This window comes from Typha angustifolia, chromosome 14 (assembly GCF_048772165.1).
Source record: "Typha angustifolia cultivar Huaian chromosome 14, ASM4877216v1, whole genome shotgun sequence".
Taxonomy (NCBI): domain Eukaryota; kingdom Viridiplantae; phylum Streptophyta; class Magnoliopsida; order Poales; family Typhaceae; genus Typha; species Typha angustifolia.
In genome coordinates, this window is record NC_133252.1 from 8430583 (window position 1) to 8451009 (window position 20427).

A 20427-nucleotide genomic window follows, 5' to 3' on the forward strand; every position below is an offset into this window, starting at 1 on the left:
AATAAGTCCAATCCAAAATCAAACGTTACTAGTTATCTGACAGTCAAATAAGTCCTTATAGGTTGCAAATTAATTTTAGGGATTTTTATAAATCACGTCTTATATTTTACCTATTTTGTGATTCATACTCCGTCTTTAGGGATTTTATAACGCGACCCTTCCTTTTTATAGTAATGTTCATTTAACACCCTGAGTTAACTTAACCTAACTATTATCAAACAGAACGATACCAGAAAGAGAATATTCTGTTATAATCTATTATATAATTTATAATATTCCTAAATTACCCTTGTACTCATCTCTAATTTTATTCATAACTTAAACCTTTATAATTTATTATCTCATAGCTCCCCAAACTATGAAGAACATCCCTAAATGCCAAGCTGACCTCAAAGCTTCCAAACCCCAAGCAGTAGCTCCCCAAACACCAAGCCATTGGGGTTGAAGGAGCTTGTAGTCGGAAGGTTGCAGCTTGGAATTAGAGCTTCCCAAAGCCTACATCACCAAAACATCAAGCAGTCGAAGGTTGAAGGAGGTTGCCTTCTGAAGTTGCCCAAACGACAAGAGCTTCTCCAAGCCTACATCACTCCTCCTAAATTGGGATTTTGGGGTTAGTTTCTGTAATCATTTTTGGTTGAATGCCATTTTGGGGTTTTAGGGTTTAAAGATAACTCAACCCCATTTTGGGATTTTAGGGTTTAAAGATGATTCCTTAAGGGTATTTTAGTAATTTTTGAACTAGAGTCACATAAACCATATAACATGGTTAATGTCAGTTAGCTAAAGTAACGTTAGGATGTTAAATGAATATTATAGGAAAAATGAGGGATCGCGTTATAAAATCCCTAAAGACGGGGTGCGAATCATAAAATAGGTAAAATATAGGGTGTGATTTGTAAAAATCCCTTAATTTTAGAAATATAAGACGTGCCTTGCCCGTTGGGATCCTCTAAACTTTTATTTACATAGTAAGGATGATGCCTTGACTCCGAAACAAAGCAAGATCACGGTTAGTGTCTTCTATTATTATTATTATCTTTTTTTTTTTTTTTTTTTTTTTTTTTTTTTTTTTTGAGGAAGACGACAGGTGGCAAACAAAAGCAGAACAGCAAATGGATGTAAACCTTGTGCTCCCTCTTCCTTTTTCAGATAATCCACTCTTTTGTGGGGGAGAGATACTATACATGGTTGGTTGCAGAAACTTTTATGAATGTGCATCTACTGTTATAACTAAAGAAATATCGCTAATTTCCATAGAGATTTTTTATGTTTGGAAGCATTCAACGTGCATCACTGTTACCAAACTAGTTTGGTAGTAGCCAATTGCAAGAAATTGCTGCAGTCAAGGATGCAAAGGATCCGCTCCTTTTCTTATACAGTCTACATATAATAATAATAATAATAATAATAATAATATTCCATGCAACCTCGTCTAGGATATATAACTCATAGTATATCCCAGAGCTACTTGAAGCAAATACAAATCCCTCATCATGACCGTCATGGATCCCTTCTTGGTGGCCTGCACCATCCTCTGCCTCCTCCTCCACTTCCTCCTCCGCCGCCTCCTCCGCCGCCGCCTCCCCCTCCCACCGGGCCCCTACAACTTCCCCATCCTCGGCGCCCTCCCCCTCATCGGCCCCGCCCCTCACTCCGGCCTCGCCAGCCTCGCCGCCCGCTACGGCCCGATCATGTACCTTAAGATGGGCACCTCCCGCGTGGTGGTCGCCTCCACCCCCTCCGCCGCCCGCGCCTTCCTCAAAACCCTTGACGCCCAGTTCGCCAACCGCCCCGCCGTTGCCAGCGCCCGGGACATCACCTACGAAGCCCAGAACATGGTGTTCGCGAACTACGGCCCCAAGTGGAAGCTCATGCGCAAACTCTCCAGCCTCCACTTCCTCGGCGCCAAGGCCATCGCCGACTGGGCCCCAGTGCGGCGCGCCGAGGTGGGCCGCATGGCGCGTGCCATGCACGAGGCGTCGCTCAGGGGCGACCCCGTAGTGGTGCCGGAGATGCTGGTGTGCGCCTTGGCGAACATGGTGGGGATGATAACGGTGAGCAAGAGGGTGTTCGACGAGCAAGGGGAGGATTCGAACAAGTACAAGGACATGATCGTGGAGCTGCTGACTGGTGTGGGGCTGTTCGACATCGGAGACTTTGTGCCGGCGGTGGCGTGGATGGACCTGCAAGGGGTGCAGAAGAAGCTGAGGGGAATACACGAAAGGTTCGACGGGATGATCACGAAGTTGCTCGAAAAGCACGCGGCGACGGCGGAGGAGAGGAAGGGGAACCCGGACTTCGTCGATATCATCATGGCGAACAGGGAAGGGGAGGACGGGGAGACCATATCGGACGTCAATCTTAAAGCACTCATCTTCGTACGTTCTTCCTCGTACCTTTATATTCCTCCATTACTACGATTTAAAAAATCTATATCTATATTTATTTCTGACAGAAATGAGTTTAGTAGAAAAATTCCTGTGAGTAGCCCAATACATCAAGGAGAATAAATGTCAAATAAATCACTAATAAATGAACTGTGTTAGAACGACAAGTGAGCAGGTAAAATGAAGGAGATAGGAATCGGTGGGAAAGTTACACTTGAGCTAGAAAGTTATATTGATTGTGGTTGAAGGGAGCACGCGTAATTAGTGCCCTCTGACATCACGTCTACGTAAAACTTGATCATCTTCAAATTAATCCATTTTTAAGTCTTTTGATCTTAAAAATAATAATAATTTAAGGACAATTCTAGAATAGTTATTTTTAGAATAATATTTTTATTTTAAAAATAATATTTTTACATTTACTATTATCATGGAATAAAGATATCATAATTATCTTTTATGTGATATAAAGTGAAGAAAAATATAAGAAAATAGCATTTTGTATTTTATAAAATTATGATAACTAAATTTTTTTATTTAATATAAAGTAGATTGATGGGATAAATATTAAAAGTAGCTAATAATTAAGTTAGTATATAATATAAAATATAATTTTAATGAATAACATTTGTATTGTAAAATAAGACTATTATGATATTTAGTCCATATTCTTAAAATAAGGAGTCGCATTTAATATTAAAAAAAAATCATTATTTCTAAAATGATCGAGAACTTAGAAAGAGTTTTAAGCTTTTAAAATGGTGGAATTTAATGCAATGGCTAAGTTTACAACATGGTGGGTTATTCAATTTTATATAGTTTATTTAAATGATAAATAAATTTATTTGGATCATATATAGGTTATTAGTCATAAATTAGTTGATGGTCGTATAAATCGATTAGATAGATTGAGATAATAAATATAAATACAATCCGTTCAATAATCAGATTAGCACAGTTAATCTATATATATATATATATATATATATGATCCGGATTTGATTATACTAAATCTTGAACTCATTTATAGTGTTCGGAGTCCATATATTAGAATAGATAGGAGTAGGTGAGAAAGTTACATTTGATCTATATTTTATAGTACTCCATTAACGCTAGATGGGTACCACACTACCACTCCGAGAAGCAAAGATAAGAAGACATCAGTCATGACATCACGTGTACGTCTAGTTTGATCATGTTGAGATAATCGTTAACTAAATCTTTCAAACTTCTACTAAGAGAGTTTAAGCTTTTATTAGAAGCGCTAAGTTTAGAGTGAGTTGACTCATTCAGCGAAGGGCCATTGGGTTTGAATTTAGTATAATCGAATCGGAGATATAAACGAATCAATCCATCTAATCCTATTATTAAACATATTGAGTTCCTGTTTATGATATGATAATTTATTTATGATTCCACTAATTAGTCGGACACGAAAAGAACTTATTAATAAATTAAAAGAAACACATTTTTAACTTGAATAATTTAAATAAATTTGAATAATTTGTGCCACTCGATAATTTGCTTATGACTTATATGACTTTTAATATTAACCCAGCCCATTTAATAAACTAGTTGTGTTCATATTTATATTATCCTGACTTGATATGAATTTGACTAACTGACTACATTGTCACTCCGATATAAGTCACCACTGTAATTCAGGGATCGGATCGTACCAAACTACGATTGAGTTATAAGTCACCTCTCGATAATTTGCTTATGACCTATATAACTTTTTAATATTAACCCAATCCATTTAATAAACTAGTTGTGTTCATACTTGCATTATCTTGACTTGATATGAATCGGACTAACCTGACTAGATTGTCACTCCGATATAAGTCACCACTGTAATTTAGGGATTGGATCGTATCGTACCAAACTATGGTTAACTTATAGGTTCAATTTTTCATGTAGATTTAAAATTATTATTCAAAGAATTATCTATCACATTATATGCATATAATTTAGGCCTATGATAGTCTATTTATTAAGAGAGCTAGTACTTTAGATAGGCTATATCTTATGTGCTCATAAGAAATAAAATAACTACACTCTACAAACTTAACATTTTAAAAGATAGTAATAGTTTGCTGATAGTTACCCTCACTGCAAAGTGACTGCGAGATTATGTAGGCAATAGGCGGCATAGCATTTATAATAAATTAAAAATTAGAAAATTTTGTATGATACATAATATATATACTATTGAAAAAAATTAACAATAATTCTTTTAGTAAAATAGCAACTAATTCAGAAACAGTAATCAAAATTACAAACAATAATAAGTAGAATAATAGACATACATACTAATAAATATTAATCAACAAATACTAATCACACACTTGTAGGAAATTTATAGTAATTAATAAATAGTAATCTCTCTCTGGGTTTTCAGCTAGCCAACATATGTGTAGAAAAGAAAAATAAAAATACATATTGATACTAATTATATTGATTAAAACTAGTACCAAATCGCAATGGCAGCCGCCTTTGAGGGTGTCTTCTGTATTTGTAGGGTGGCGGGTGTGCCATTTTAGTACTTTAGAGATCTTCTTTAGGTCTCAATATATATATATATATATATATATTCTCTCAAGAATTAAGTGGTGCAACTTAGAGACAGCAATCAAGTCAGTCGTCTCGAGTCCAGCCAAGTTGAAATCAATGTGAACATGATCTATTTTTAAATCGGTATAGTTTATTTGAATTTAAATGTTCTCTTTGAGTTATAAAGAGTTTAGTGGATTATAGACATGTTTATTCAAATTAGTTATAAATAAGTTATTTGGGCTATAAATAGGTTATTATGTTATAAACGGGTTGATGGGTTATATACAAATTAAATTGAAATGGTCAAATAGATTGAGATAAATAAACATAAATATGACTCAACCCGCATATAATCTGAAGCCAATTGTACTAAACTCATCGCATTAGGTCAATTATTAGGTAAGACAAAAGGCTCGTCCTCTCCATTGTCTATAGGGAAATTTGGACTCCACTAAGATGATTGTCATGTTAATAGTGATGTTTCAAAACCAATCTTCTAAAATCTTTAGTATCTAACAGGAAGTTTCAACTACTTTGGAGTGAGAGGACTTAGTTCCAAAGTTTGAAAGGGTTAATGCCAACTACTTTGGTTTGCGTTGGATATTTATTTGAAATAAAATTGAAATCCTGCATCAAAAACATTTCGTTGTAAATAACAATGATATTGATATTAAGAGACCGAACTAATCTTATTGTCTTCATTGAAGAGTTTTATAGGAGTAATTATATCTACATTCTCTCAACTAATATCATTTATTTTTATATAGACTCATTCATTTATTTTTATTAGTTAAGCTGGCATATAAAAAAGAAAGAGAGTTGTATAAGTTATTTATTAACTGTATTAAATACATATTATACTTAGTTAGATATGCTGATATTCTATAACAATATAAAATTTTATTTTCAGTCATCCCCCTGAAGGAAACAACTGATTAAACATGCAAGTACTTTATGTTAATTAAAAATTATATTCTTTCTTCCTCTGGCAAATTACTAGTTCGTGATTTTAAATATAATTCATAGTTACTAGTTAATATATGCAATTTTCACACGTATTTATTTTTGAGTTTCATAGTTTTATTATATAATTTGCAGTAATTGAACATTTGTATTTATGTTTTACAGTATTATTGCATAATTTGCAGTTATTGAACATTTATAATTTTACATAATTTTCAATTTTATTATATAATATGTAGTTATTACACTTGCATTTACTATTTCATTGTTTTATTACATAATTCACATTTATTTAATATTTATAATTTGTATTTCTTAGTTTTATTATGTAATTTGCAAATATCGGACATGTATTTTTACGGGTTGTATTATATAATTAATAGTTATTGAATACTTGTATTTTCTATTTTATAGTTTTATTATATAATTCATAGTTATTATATTTTCTGACAAAATCATATTCTTTAAATTTAAAAACAAATACACTCCTAATCTCTTCTATTTCTCCTATCTAAGATTATAAGCCTTTAATCTTAGTTATTATCTAATATATCTCTCTTTAAATATATAAAAATATTCAATAACCTTAAAATATAGGTAGAAGATGGATATTTACTCAAAACAATGTGATTATTAATATCATAGAATATATGGTAATTTACACTTCTTAATATACCATACTCATTAATGTAAATCACAGAAGACAAAGTGATACAAATAAAATGTAGAAGAATAGTTTGATTTTAGACATAACCATGTAAGATAATTAAGAATTTACCCTTAAGTCAATCATATATACACACACATCATGCATACTTTAGAAAGTAAGCTATAACTATGCTATAATTACATACAACATAATGATCATGAATCATGTTTAATTATATCATTAAGTAAAGCCTTTTATTCTCATAAATGATAAACACTCTTGATTTCCCCATGCTTAATTTTCTTCTTAATGAAATATATAACTAAATAAAAATTTTCTAACTTTGAAATTACTTTTGAATTCAACTTAGGTTTATTATAAAAGCTTTTGAGAAGAGTAAAATGGGCAAATAGTACGCTAACATACCATATATATATACTTATCAACTACTCTTAAGAGCTTAAAAAACTAATAGATCCTTTTTACTGCAGGATTTATTCACCGCCGGTACCGACACATCCTCAATCATCGTCGAGTGGGCGATGGCCGAGATGCTCAAGAATCCGGCCATCCTAGACCAAGCACAATCCGAGATGGACCGCGTCATCGGCCGCGACCGGCGGTTCGAAGAGTCTGACATACCAAACCTCCCATACCTCCAAGCAATATGCAAAGAAGCCCTCCGTTTGCACCCTTCAACTCCCCTGAGCCTCCCACACTTCTCCTTCGTAGAGTGCGAAGTAGAGGGCTACCGGATCCCCAAGAACACCAGGCTACTGGTGAACATTTGGGCTATTGGCAGGGACCCAAATGCATGGGAAGACCCACTTGAGTTCCAGCCGGAGAGGTTTCTAAGTGGCAAGGGGGCTAAGATCGATCCACTGGGGAATCACTTTGAGCTCATACCATTTGGGGCTGGAAGAAGGATTTGTGCAGGTAAACTAGTGGGGATGGTGTTCGTGCAGTACATGTTAGGCACGTTGGTGCACTCGTTCAACTGGAGACTTGCAGATGGTGAGAAACATAGTATGGATGAGACTTTTGGACTCGCCCTGCCGAAAGCCGTGCCACTTAGGGCAATGCTCACTCCAAGATTAGCACCTTCGGCCTACGAATCATTTACAGTTTGATAAATCTTGTATTAGTGGGAACCTTTTACATTGGAAATAGTCATGTATGATAGGTGAAAAACCTAAACTTTGGTTCTTCATATAATATTTGAGTGTGAAATATTATAGGCTTTAAGAATTTCTTTTAAGTAGTTCATCATGCGTGTTTCTTAAGTAGTATCTAAAGTTATGGGCAAGTTATCTGTGGTTTGGTAAGATTTTAGTTAACCCCTATTTAATTAAATCTTAAGGACTTATTTTTTTAAAGTCTAGATTAAGTTGCAACTATTAGAAATATTATGCAAAACTAACTGCGCCAATATTTTGTGTCATAAGTAAACTGCTAAACAATTAAATTACTCCGACCATTTTCAAATAAGACTATATTTTTGGTAGGTAGAAGCTTTTCTATATTCCTGTTAAAGGTTATTTAGTAGTTGCAATTTGGAATGAAATCGAGTTAAATTATATTAGGGTAAACTATATTTTATCGTAAAATTATTTATCATTTATTGAGTTATGCTAGCATATGCATCCTTATCTTACATGCTATTGTTTTCCAATGATTCAAACTAGCACTACTCATATAATACGAGCCAAACTGAGCCGAGCTCGAGAAAGAGTTCAAGCTTAATTGGAGGAGGAGGAGGTGGCGGGAGTGGTGGCTTGCCGAAGGAGGAGAAGGAGGCGGCGACAGCTTGCCGAATGAGGAGGAGGCAATGAACGGCTTGCCGAGCAAGGAGGCTGAAGGAGAAGAAGGATGAGAAGGTCAGAGGAGAATTTATTAGGCTATCTCTATGGGTCATTTGTAGCCTTCAAATCTCAACTAATTCTTTCAGTACTTAGCCATTATTTGGAGGAGATTTTGTTCCCTATTTCGAGAGGAGATTTTGTTCCCCATTGTGAAGAAAGCAGTTGCTTTCAATAATATTCCTTCAATTAGTTATGCAATCGAAAAAGATAACCCATAGGGATCCAAGTATTAAATACTTGCACGATTTTATATATATATACATATCCTTAGGGCTTGGGCTAATGAGCTTATAGATATCATGTCAAGGTGGGTCCTCTGTAACCCACCAAAGTAGAGAGGGGAGAGAGGGGTAGAGAGAGATATCTCTTTGGAGGAAGAGCTCACTAGGAAATTATGATCATAGACCATAGCTAGTATACTACTGCCACTCCCTTACCCTAACATCTCTTTGATTTTTTTGATTGACAAGACCCCTCTTTCATTTGTCGAAGCCCAAATTAAACCACATAGCTACAACAGAGGTATAATCAAGCCTATCAAGTTAAAAAATAAGATCAGGCCCAGCTCGGCTTAACTTTAGTCGAGCCGACTTGAGCTTGAGCCTGAGCTGAGCTGGAGCCGCTCATTTATTTTGATACCCCTACCAAGATTGACCTTACCAAGCCCCTAAAGCAAACTATAATCGTTGGCCTCCCGGAGAACACACCAAATTGTGGCATATGAAAACCTCTCGTATGTTTGATTCCATTATGGAAGAATAGGTCATCATATAAGTGTCTGTCCTGATATTCTCGTGGCGGCCACCCCTATAGCCTTTGAGGAGAAGTTAGGAAAAGATGGTGTTATTGTGGTTGTGGATTAGACAGGGAATGGGCAAAATCAAGAGGAGCTTGTGATTTTTGACCCTTGGATATGTGTAGGAAAAGGGTTGCTTGAGAAGTCACTTAGGTGGCACTGAAAAAGTGCCGCCCAATGGCAGGTAATGGTACCAACCACAATAGAATCCTTCCTATTACCTCACAACCTCATGGGCTCCGAAATTGTTACGTCAGCGAACTTTTGGCTCGCTTGCAACGTGGGAGAAAAAGAGGAAGTGACACTTCTTGAGCCGTGCATTTTGATGTGGGAAGAGATGGCTCCGTTAAGGGCTCTACCTCCTATCATGTTATCATGTCCACTCATGTTGTCGTTTCTCTTCTCCTTTTTACCTCGACCGCTAAACATGTTGCCTCAAATGTGGCATACTATCTTTAATGATCATCATCTGATATGATTCGAGCTTCACTGATGTCGTCTCGAACATGGAGTCACTTTAGGAGTGTCTTTGCTTTTTGTTTTAGTGTTTAATTTCCATGAAAATAAGTTATCTGTAAGTCGCGTTCGAACGTGGGTGAAGTGAGTTTGAACACGATCGTGAATGGGGTTGTGAACATGGGTGAAGAGTGTGCATTGTGTATTCAAATGCACTGTGAACGCCTGCATCACGTTCGCAAATCCAGAGAAGTAGGAAATAGGCACGTTCGATCGCGCGTTCGAACGCCCGCATCGCGTTCGCAATTCCAAAGAAGAACGAACTCGGTGCGTTCGAATGCGGTCGGGTGCGTTCAAACGCGGTCAGCGAAATTGTATTGTTTAGGGTTAATTTTGAGTTGTTGGTTAGCCTCTAAAAGGATTTGGATGGCAACCAGAGATCATTATTGATTATTGAAGAATTGAGTTTTGCCTCGCCTCCTTTATCTTCTTCGCTCTCGTTTCCTCAATCTCCGGCAACGCCGCTTCTAACCCCCCTCGACCGGCCAATCACCCTAGATCCTCAGAGGCGGCCCTCTCCTCCCCCTTCTTCCAATCTATTCGATACTTGCCCTAACCCTTCCATTGACAATAACCCTTCCTTCACCACTTTTCACCAGTGCCACCCTATTAACGCTGGTCCTCCACCAAGCACCATCACCTAGGATCACGTGCCTCCATCTACGGATCCTAAATAGACCACCCTGACTTTTATTCACTAATTGGATGATATCTAGAGATTCCCATATCCAATTCGCATGAAACTAGATTTGTTGGAAAGCTCTTTTCTAGGGCTACAACATATCCAAACTTTTACGTCGATCCGACGGCAGCATCTTTTGGGATCTTATTTCAAAGTTCCATGCCAGATTTAGTCTAGATCAGAGAATTGGAAGAGATTGAAGCTTAGCCTAAGGGGAGATCGTATCAAGCTTGGTATCAGAGCCATTGTTCCTTAGACACGCATGGCTTGCATGGCTTCTAACCATACCCTTTGCTTGTCACTGTTAGGACTTATAAAGAACTTAAGAAATCTCCCTTTAGATTTGAACCGTTCTATTTGAATATGATGAGGTTATTATATTATTTCTGGCATTTAGGGGCATCCTATCGGTCAACCGCTCTCTCCCCTCTATGGTTTCTATAACAAGCTTTACTTGAAGTCGGTCACTAGGTGGAACCGAACTTCACTAAGCTACCTGGAGGTCAATTTAGGGAAAGTTAAGCATGACATAGCCACCCTAGAGGGGTCAGACGGGCAAATGCCCATGCCGATACTAACAGCTCGATGTTATCTATTTTGCATCGCAAGTTTTTGACCCTTCTTAGATAGTTTAATATTAAATGGAGTACCAAATCTCGTGTAAAATGGATTACTGATGGTGATGATAATACAAAAAATTTTATTTATCTACTAGAATTCGTAGACAAAATAACTTTGTCAATTCTATTATTGGTAATGATGATGTTGTGGTGAAGAAATCCTTGTGGTCTATGCCGATTGGTAGGGCGTTAGGGCTGGATGGTTTTCATGCTGATCTTTATCATAATTATTGGGACATTATTAGGTCTGATCTAGTGAAAATTTGCTTGGCTTTTATTCCTAAATCTAAAATTCTAGACATGGTCATGGATTACAATCCTATTTCCCTCTGCTATGTGAACTACCTTATCTTGGCTAAGCTTTTAGTCGATAGGATTAATCTTGTTTGCCTAAGATCATCAATTCTGAGCAATCAGTCTTTGTGGTTGGTGAACATATCTATGAAAATATTGTTTAAGTTCATGAAATAGCTAACTTTATTGATTCTTCTACCTATGATGATAATTATCTTATGATTAAAATTGATATGAAAAAAATCCTACGATTGGTTAAATTAGGAGGCTATTTTTAAATCTATGATATTCATGGTATTTCTCAAATAGATTTGTGAGATGGATAATGGCTTGTGTTTTCTCTCCTATTTTTTTCTATATTAATCAATGATTGTGATTCTACCTAGTTTAGAGGGGAACTGGGGATTTGGCAAGGGGATCATCTTTTTTTTTTTCAAAAAAGCTATCAATTCTAGAGATATTATCCCTCACTCTCTTACCAATGAGGTTAACATTAGCCATCTTATGTATGCATATGATCTCCTTTTGGTCATTAAGGCTTGTCCAACTTCTTGCTTGAATCTGATGTCTATTCTTGCTAGCTATGAAAACATTACTAATATAATGGTAAATAGTCCAAATCTGAGATGTTTTTCCCTGATAATATTCTTGTTTCCCTTGGCAACAACATCTCTAGAATTTTAAATATGCATGCTGAGGTATTTCCTTTTAAATACCTTTGTTCAAAAAATTTCCTAGTAAGCTTTTAATTAGGGATCATAAAGAGTTTCTCTCACGAGTTGAGTGTAAAATCGCAAGCTAAAAGAGGGCCACCCTTATCCAAGCCGGCAAGGTTACACTTATTAACTCTGTTCTGAATACTATGTATTTGTATGATGTCTTCTACCTGGACTCCTCTTGTGATAGTTGATCGCATAGCCAAAATTTGTGCTAATAAAAAAGGGATTAATACAAATTGGGTCATATCGAATCACATCATAAGGATATTGGGCTTGATGGATCGAGTCTTTATCTTTTATTTGATTCATGTTTAACTGTAAGCCCTTAAGGCAAGTCTAGTTATGTCATGTAAGTCATTAAAGCAAGTCTAGTTAAATCATGTAAGTTATTAAAATAAGTTCAATTAAGTCATGTAAGCCACTAAGACAAGTTCAATTAAGGCATATGAGTCTTTATACTAAGTCCTAGTTCAAGTTGTATAGTCTTTGGGACTATGTTCGAGTAAGACTTATTGTACCTGACCTCTATAAAGAGAGGGGCTGGGCTTCTTTATTTATTCATTCGAGCATCCAATGTAGAATTAAGAATTATATTTTAGCCTTAGAGTATTTTACGAGTAAGATAATCAAGGAGTAAAAGTAAATTTATCATAGTCATTTATTTTCTAAGCAGTAGGTCTAATTTAGAACCATAATTCTACTTTCAACTGATAGCCAGCATCACCTCCAATAGCCACCATACCTCACAGCCATCAACCACCACCCTTGGCTGTCCGCCACCCTCCGACGATTGCCACAACGACAAATATTTACCATTTTGCCCATACTAAACTTGGTCCACTCTTTTATTTATATTTGTTTCATCCCAATCTCCGATTTAGGTAAAACTAGAGCCATTAGAATCCTAACTCATGAAGCTACTACCACTTAAATTTTTCATAATTTTCTTACATCTGGGTTGGACCAAATCTAGTTCATAACAGCTACACATGTTTAGTTAGGACCATGCCACCTAACTCAAGGCTAATGGAGGCCTTGGGATAAAAAAAAACTTACATCTAACTTGAGTATATTTGATTGCTAAATATGTTACCAAGGCTTTTAAATGATTCGAGGAGTATGTGGGCTAAAATGATCTAAGCCAAATAGGACCTACCACATTTTTGGTTGCTCTTGGAACTAGCAACTCTTCAATACTACTTTGACTGAGATTAGAAGAGGGCATTCAGAATAGTAGAGATACCAATGTGTGGCGAGATCCTTAGATCTCTCTTATTCCCCTAGATAAGTGGCCTACCTTTGTGAACATTTTATTTAGGAATTCCTTAGGTAAGGTTGTTGACCTGATTATGGATTTCCGGTGGGATATTGAGCTCATCAATCAATGACAGACATGATCTTTGGATCTGGAGACAACATCCTTCTAGCATTACGACCTCCAAGTCGATCTATAATTGCCTCCATAGCTCGAGAGATCCTAGCTACTTTTGGAAGGATTGAGAGGACATCTAGTCCCTTAGTGTCCCGTCTAAAATTAAAAATTTTATTTGGAAGTTCTATTGGGGAAAGTTGCCAAACAAAAACTACCTCTATGACATCGATATTTCCTCGGACAATATTTACCCTATATGCTTGCCCATAGATGAGAGCATTCCTCATTTTTTTCCTTCACTTTTGGGTTGTCAATAACTAATTGGCATTTGTTAAAGCTTGGCTCTCGGTATTGTTTTGCTTTTGGGAAAGTTGGAATCGAGGTGCCTAGCTTTTTGAAGGGGAGGGTTTGCTTGAGAAGCCTAACGCCTAGCTTCTAGCTCTGATTGCTATCCTTCTTTGGTAGCTTTGGAAGTATCTATATAATGTTACTTATAATGATCTGTGGGAGGACTTACAAAAGGTGTGATCTCGAGCTCTAACCCTAACTGATGATTATGTTGATAACACTTATGCCGATCACATGAGATCCACCTCCTTTGGCATTCTGATTCGGTAAGAACCACCACAACTAAGTAGGTGTAAGTTAACATTGACAGTTCCTTTAAGGGCTTATCGAAATTAGGAGGGGCAGGCTTCATGGCTTAACGCCTTAATTGTACTCCTATTCTAGTAGGGTTAAGATGTGTCTCCTATATCTCTGCGTTGCACATGGAAGCCATTGTGATTAGGGAACCCTTGTTTTGTCTCCTTAACAAAGGGATTATGAACCTCTTGGTCTTCCCGCTGGTGCACATGTTGAATAGACGATCTCAGCCATCCTAGACAATGATGTCCTTAGCTGATGATATCATTAACTTAACTCAAAAAGAGCTTTTTGTACTCATGGAAGTTAGTTTATAAAATATCTCTTTTCTTAAAAGAAGAAAATAAATAAGTATTATTAGTAGAATTTGTTGGTGGGTTAGCTACCAGCACCTACCAATTGTTTGCTTGGATAAGATCAGATATAAAAATAAGAAAGAATACACCAACATTAGTGTTTATTTTACAACTAAAATACATGAACTAGATGTTAAAGCGAGAAGCATCTTCTGCCTACCTTCATGATATAATTATTGAGCTCTTCTGTAATATAAAATCAAGGGTGTAATGATATATTTTGCCCTGCCATTCTCAAAGCTGTCCAACTGTTAAGTACCAAACTATACATAAAAGAATTGAGCTAACGGAGTGTTTCATGTGACAGTAACCTTTTGATGGCACATATTCTATTAAAGAGTTTGATTGCTGGGAGAAAGTTTGGGAATAAATTTCTTGTATAATTGTAGCTAGTACCTTTAGAAAGCTAATGATGTATGTCTTTTAGTGTATAATAAATTATCAAAAATAAAAAGGAAGACTTTTGAAGAGTGGATGTGAGCATAGGCTAATTGCTATAAATTTTGGTGTCCTATTTCTTCTCTCTTTATTTTGCTTATATTCTTTTAAGTTTTCATGACATATTTATATAGATATAACATAAAATTTGTTATTCTCATTCTCATTTTGCATAAAATTTTGATTCATTTATTATGTTGGCATTTTAAGGCGCGAGAGTATTATGGGAATATTAAAATATATGATGAGATGGCATATTAACTAAAAGGGCAAAAGTGTTAAAAGAGAGGTTTTTTTTTAATTGCTCTATAAGTAGTAAATTTTGCACGGTAAATATCAATTCATATTTCTTATGGCTTTACAAAATCAAATATGGATATATTTGATATTCAATCTATACTTATATCCAAATTAAAATATTACAGAAACAGGCTATGCATATAAGCTTTCTATGAACTATCCTATACTCATTTTGATCTTAACACCAGTATGATTTTACTGCTTTCTAATGTATACATAATTAATGCACAAGATTCTCTCACCAACACCGGATATGCGGATGATGTGTGATAGGTCTTGCTAATGTGAGAGTAGAGAATCTGCTCATAATCATTGATATTATGTGAAGCAAATCACTGATTACTTTAGTGCACTTAATAATAATATGGAAATTGATACCCTCTGCATTTTATTTTTATCGTTATTTATATCTTACCTTGTGGATATTCATCATTTAGACCTTGTATATAACTTTGATCATGTAACAACTCAACCTTTAAAAAAAATTTATTGCATGGCATGACGTGGCCGGCCACAACATGGCCGGCCTCGTGCCATGCAGTGGCAGGAGGGGAGGGCACCATGCACCCCAACCGCCGGCCCGGCCAACCTGGTCAAGCTAGCTAGCACGATGGGCCTCGCCGCCGCCACCTCCCCACTGCCTCTCTCTCTCTCTTTTATTTCTGTCCTCTCTCTCTCTCTCTCTCTTTCGGTCTCTCTCTCTCTCACTCTCCTCCCTCTCTCTCAAAACACACTCTCTCTCTACTACCGTCGCCACTCCGCCAGCTTACCGTCACCACCGCTACCACCTCCACTAACGCCAGTGAGCCTCTTTCCTCCTCCTCCTCCTTTCTCTTTCCCTTTCTTTCTCTTTTCCTCTCAGGTTTGCCAGAACTGAGCCACCGGCTAGCCAGCAACAGCCGAGCCCCTCCTTGCTGGCCCGACTCCTCCTCCCCTTCCTTCCTTTTTTTCTTCTCTTCTTCTTCCTTCTCCTTTCTTCTTTTTCCTTTCTTCTCCTCCTCCCACCTCGATTGACTGCAACAGTGCTAGGCTCTTATTTTAGCTTTATTTCTTTTCCTCTTTAACTAGGTATTTTATGTAGTTAATGCAATTAGTTTAAATAGAAAATTAATTTTATATATATATATATATATATGTATCCAGTAATATAATTATTAGCTAATTATAATTAGTAGAATTATTATATTATAGACACCTAATGGTATTATTTACATATAATATTACTTGCATATAATTGATTAATACTTAGCTTCATTAATTTATAGTCATGAGATTTATAAATATACCCTTCATATTATATATATATATATATATATATATATATATATATATATATATATATATATATAAAATGTATTTCTAGCACCTTATTGATATATACTATTTTGTATAAAAATAAAATACTAAACATTGATAATCATTTTTATATAACCGGATAATAATTATTTTACCTGTATTTAGTGATTATTAAAGTAAAGAGTAAGAACCGCAAAGATTAACTATAATTAGGTTTTATCTATACTTATATTTTTTATAATTATATATAAGCCTCTTATTATTATTTTATAATTATATACTTAAACTAATTTTATGTAAAAAGAACAAACCTTTTATTCTTATTCCATAGATAGCATTTTATAATAATAGCCTATTTATATTACCAGAATTATATCTATAATTAAATCTAGATATTTAATAAAATATAAAAAAAGGAGTTCTAAACCTAATAAATCATCATATTTTATAAATTGATTCTAGTTGGATAAACGGCTAACATCATACTACTTAAATATTTTCAGATCTCGAACTTCTTATTTGAGACCCCATGGACCTTACTAGCGATGAGTTATCACTCGGTTGATTAGCGGATGTGAGGGATGCGTGGTTTGCATCTTCTGATCAGGAGTGAGTAGTCTTATCCCCTAGACTCTTTCTCAAATTAGGTTATATTATATATTATGTACGTGCATATTTTGGCCTTTAGCATGATTATATGACTTTATCTAGAGATGATTACAATCAAGAATATTTCTATCATGCATATAATTAGACTGATCTTGTATATGAATATGATGATGATAAATAGAGATGATTATATTGTTATGACCTTATGTCCAATTGATCTGTAACATGAGTATGCATGTAATAGATTAGCATGGGTATGCATGTGTTGATTACATGGTTGGAGACTACATTGCATCATTTTTCTCCTGATTCCTATTCCACCTAAATTTCTATTATGCATTGATTTGTTATCGTACTGGATATATGCATATGATCTGTCGTTTAAAAAGAAAGCATGAAATGTAATTGATAGGATAGTTGATCGAAAGCGTGAGGATACCCGAATGGGCGCAAGGGTTAGGGTGTGCCTGGAGATGATTGATCACTCGATATAGTCGCGATCCTGTTGCCTTTACGTCCAAGGTCGTTAGTCTGTGTGCGCAGCAGACATTCGGACACATGTTGTTCGTTAGAGCATATGTAGCGAGTTATCCTCACAAGGTTTCTATCAGCTAGGAGGGTGCCCGGTCTGGATAGATGTTGATACCCTAGCAGGTGGCGGGTTATGATTATATTTGAGATACTCTTTACAGGTGGTAGAGTATGCCCTGAGCCTTCAGATATGATATTGAGACCAAGTGCCGAATATTGACTATGCACAGTGGTCTAGTATGATGATGACATATAGAGCTGACATTGATGACTAAGATGTTAAAAAATACATATAATTTCATTATCATCTAATTATTTAATTATCGAGTAGTCAATATACATCATATATTATTGCATTTGGTATAATAGTATGGTCATGGTCAGCATGCATCATGTGTTATATTTGAATGAGAGTTATGATGATAGTATGATATTATGATCTATTTATTCGTTGTCTTTTATCAGTTAAGACATGTTATCTATTTTTCATTTATATATTATTGAGGATACATTCATATAATTATTTATGACATGATGCTCTTTCTAATTCATATCCAGTATATGATTTACTCTCTATTTGGAATCACTAATTCGAATTAAGGTCTATTCACTAAGCATTTTACCCATGACTCTCTTTATTTCTTTTCTAACCCCTTCAGATATATGGTTCGTGATAGCAACTTGAGGTATCATGAGAAGATATTTTAGATTGATTAGGTGAGCTATAGGTGCGAGACGGTATAGATGATAATTTGTACAAAAATTGAGTTGTATCGTTATTTGTTATATTTGTACTTTATTGTGTCAAACAATGATTTGTATAATACATGTCAAATTATAGTGTACTTGTATATCAATTGTTTAGTTATATCTTGATGGTTTGTCGTGGCCTATGTGAGTCCTGCCAGATTATATAGTTGTATAATGTACATTATTATGGACTTGGATATTCATATGTTAACAGGTTTATTTGATTGATAATATGTTAACATGTTTATTTGGTTAAAATTCTGACAATAATTCACAATTTTTTAAGAAAGTTCTACAACTTTGCAAAAACGTATAGAAAAAATAACGAAAGTTATTATTATATTTGCGAAAGTTATTAGTATATTTTTTCTTCTTATTATTTTCTTATTTTTTCTATATAAATTTATCTATTCACTCTTTAATTAATAAAGTAAGAGATTAATTAGAGATAGTAGTGAGATAATTATAATTACTTAAATAACCAAAAATATGAGTCTACATGATTTTTATTTATTTTTATGTAAATTATAATTATAAAATATGTAAATTCTGCGATGTATAAAAAAAATAACAAAATTTATTAAAGATTAATGAAAGTTGTTATTATATTTACGAAAGTTATTAATATGTTATCTACTTTTCTTCTATTCTTTTTTTTTCTATTATTGTTTATTCTTCTTCTTCTATCTCTTAGTAATTTTTTCTTTTTTCTGTACAATTTTATTTAATCACTCTTTAATTAATAAATTAAGGAATTAATTAAAAATAGTAGTAAGATAATTATGATTAGTTAAATAATCAAAAGCATAACTCTGTATGATTTATTATTTGTTTCTATGTAAAGTATAACGGTAAAATATGTAAATTCTGCAATGTATAGAAAAAATAACAAAAGTTGTTAAAAATTAATAAAAGTTATTATTATATTTACGAAAGTTGTAAGTATATAGTTTTCTTCTTCTAGTACTTTTTTTTTCTGTTATTGTTTCTTTTTCTTCTTCTTCTTCTTTTTGTTTTTCTTCTTTTTCTTCTTCTTCTATGTCTTAATTATTTTTTTTTTCTATACAAGTCTCTCTAATCGCTCTTTAATTAATAAAGTAAGAGATTAATTAGAGATAGTGGTGAAAATTTATATTTCGTTGTCTTTTAACAACTTTCATTTTTTTCTGCTATACACATTTCGTCGTCTTTTAACAACTTTAGTGGTGAAGTAAATTAAGAAGAAGAAGCAACAACAGAAATTAAGAAGAAGAAGAAACATATTAATAACTTTTATAAATATAATAACAACTTTCATAGATATAATTACAACTTTCACAAATATAATAACACTTTCATTATTTTTTCTATACAAGTCTATGTTAATCATTCGTTCTTTTCTATATAAGTCTTTATAATCACTTTTTAATTAATAAAATAAGAGATTAATTAAAAACAGTTGTGAGAATTTATATTTCATTGTCTTTTAACAACTTTCATTTTTTTTTTCTATACATATTTTATTATCTTTTAACAACTTCAGTGGTGAATTAAATTAAGAAGAATGAGCAACAACAGAAAATAAGAAAAAGAAATATATAAATAACTTTCGTAAATGTAATAACAACTTTCCTAAATATAATAACAACTTTCGTTGTTTTTTTTATACAAGTCTTTATTAATCATTCTTTTTTTAATAAGTCTTTATAATCGCTATTTAATTAATAAAGTAAGATATTAATTAGATATAGTAGTGAGAATTTATATTTCATTGTTTTTTAACAACTTTTATTTTTTTCTATACATATTTCATTGTCTTTTAACAACTTTAGTAGGGAATTAGATTAAGAAGAAATAGCAACAACAAAAAATAAAAAGAAAAAGAAACATATTAACACCTTTCATAAATGTAATAACTTTCGCAAATATAATAGCAACTTTCGTTATTCTTTTTATACAAGTCTCTATTAATTATTCTCTCTTTTTTCTATACAAGTCTCTATAATCGCTCTTTAATTAATAAACTAAGAGATTAATTAGAGATAGTAGTGAAAATTTATATTTTGTTATCTTTTAACAACTTTCATTTTTTTTTCTATACACATTT

The 20427-nt window shown here is 34.1% G+C and overlaps 1 protein-coding gene across 1 annotated transcript; it reads left to right on the plus strand.

The window, feature by feature from the left end:
- The first annotated feature begins 1243 nt into the window (after positions 1–1243).
- Positions 1244–7813, plus strand: LOC140776588 (flavonoid 3',5'-hydroxylase-like). Its single transcript, XM_073120329.1, has 2 exons — positions 1244–2378; positions 7047–7813. Exons 1-2 carry the CDS (start codon positions 1494–1496, stop codon positions 7683–7685), a joined length of 1524 nt encoding a protein of 507 aa, XP_072976430.1. The 5' UTR covers positions 1244–1493; the 3' UTR covers positions 7686–7813.
- Positions 7814–20427: the final 12614 nt, after the last annotated feature.

Excerpts from the sequence above, each read along its gene's own strand:
- LOC140776588 (XM_073120329.1), top strand. The coding sequence starts at position 1,494 with ATGACCGTCATGGATCCCTTCTTGGTGGCCTGCACCATCCTCTGCCTC. Across the intron at positions 2,379-7,046 it reads ATCTTAAAGCACTCATCTTC|GATTTATTCACCGCCGGTAC; the intron begins GTACGTTCTTCC and ends TTTTTACTGCAG.